This window comes from Myotis brandtii, unplaced genomic scaffold, assembly GCF_000412655.1.
Source record: "Myotis brandtii unplaced genomic scaffold, ASM41265v1 scaffold240, whole genome shotgun sequence".
Taxonomy (NCBI): Eukaryota; Metazoa; Chordata; class Mammalia; order Chiroptera; family Vespertilionidae; genus Myotis; species Myotis brandtii.
This window is the reverse complement of record NW_005359064.1, coordinates 6,109,078-6,109,628: the sequence shown is the minus strand read 5'-3', so window position 1 is coordinate 6,109,628 and position 551 is coordinate 6,109,078. Positions and strand designations below refer to the sequence as shown.

Below are 551 nucleotides of genomic sequence, written 5' to 3'. Positions count from 1 at the left end.
CGGATGTGGGATCCACAGGAATCGAAGCCGCGGAGGAATCGGGGCGGGAAAGGTGGAGGCAGCGGCCTCTTGGGTCCCGCAGGGTTTCTGCCCGTTTCCAGCTGGCCCCCGGGGGTTCACGCTGGGCCTTGTCCCGCGAGGGTCCTTCTGTGCCACTTGTCCTCCAACGCCGGACTGACACTCCTGACTTTTGCCGGTGGCTCCATTTCTGGTTTTCTTTGGGGAGGGGGCTAGTGCCAGCGGCTGTGTGTGTTGTGGCCCTGTGTACCCGTGTCCTGGCCGGGCCCACACCCCCTGTGTCCTAACCCCTCTCCCTCCTCCCTCAGCTCGCCTCACCGGAGGCCAGATGTGCCGTCCACACTTGTTGCACAGCCCGGGGCTGCCGTGGCTGGACGGGGGTAAAGCAGCCCTCTCCGCGGCCGCAGCGCACCACCACAACCCCTGGACCGTGAGCCCCTTCTCCAAGACTCCGCTGCCCCCCTCGGGTGCTGGAGGCCCCGGAGGCCCCCTCTCCGTGTACCCAGGGGCGGGGGGCGGGAGCGGGGGAGGCA

At 68.4% G+C, this 551-nt stretch overlaps 1 protein-coding gene across 1 annotated transcript in view; it reads left to right on the top strand.

The window, feature by feature from the left end:
- Nucleotides 1-187: 187 nt before the first annotated feature.
- GATA2 (GATA binding protein 2) overlaps nt 188-551 on the top strand; it is a gene marked incomplete at its 5' end in the record, with an annotated part of 9,583 nt that continues 9,219 nt past the window's right edge. Inside the window, one exon of the mRNA XM_014540251.1 lies at nt 188-551. Coding sequence (XP_014395737.1) covers nt 188-551 — 364 coding nt within the window.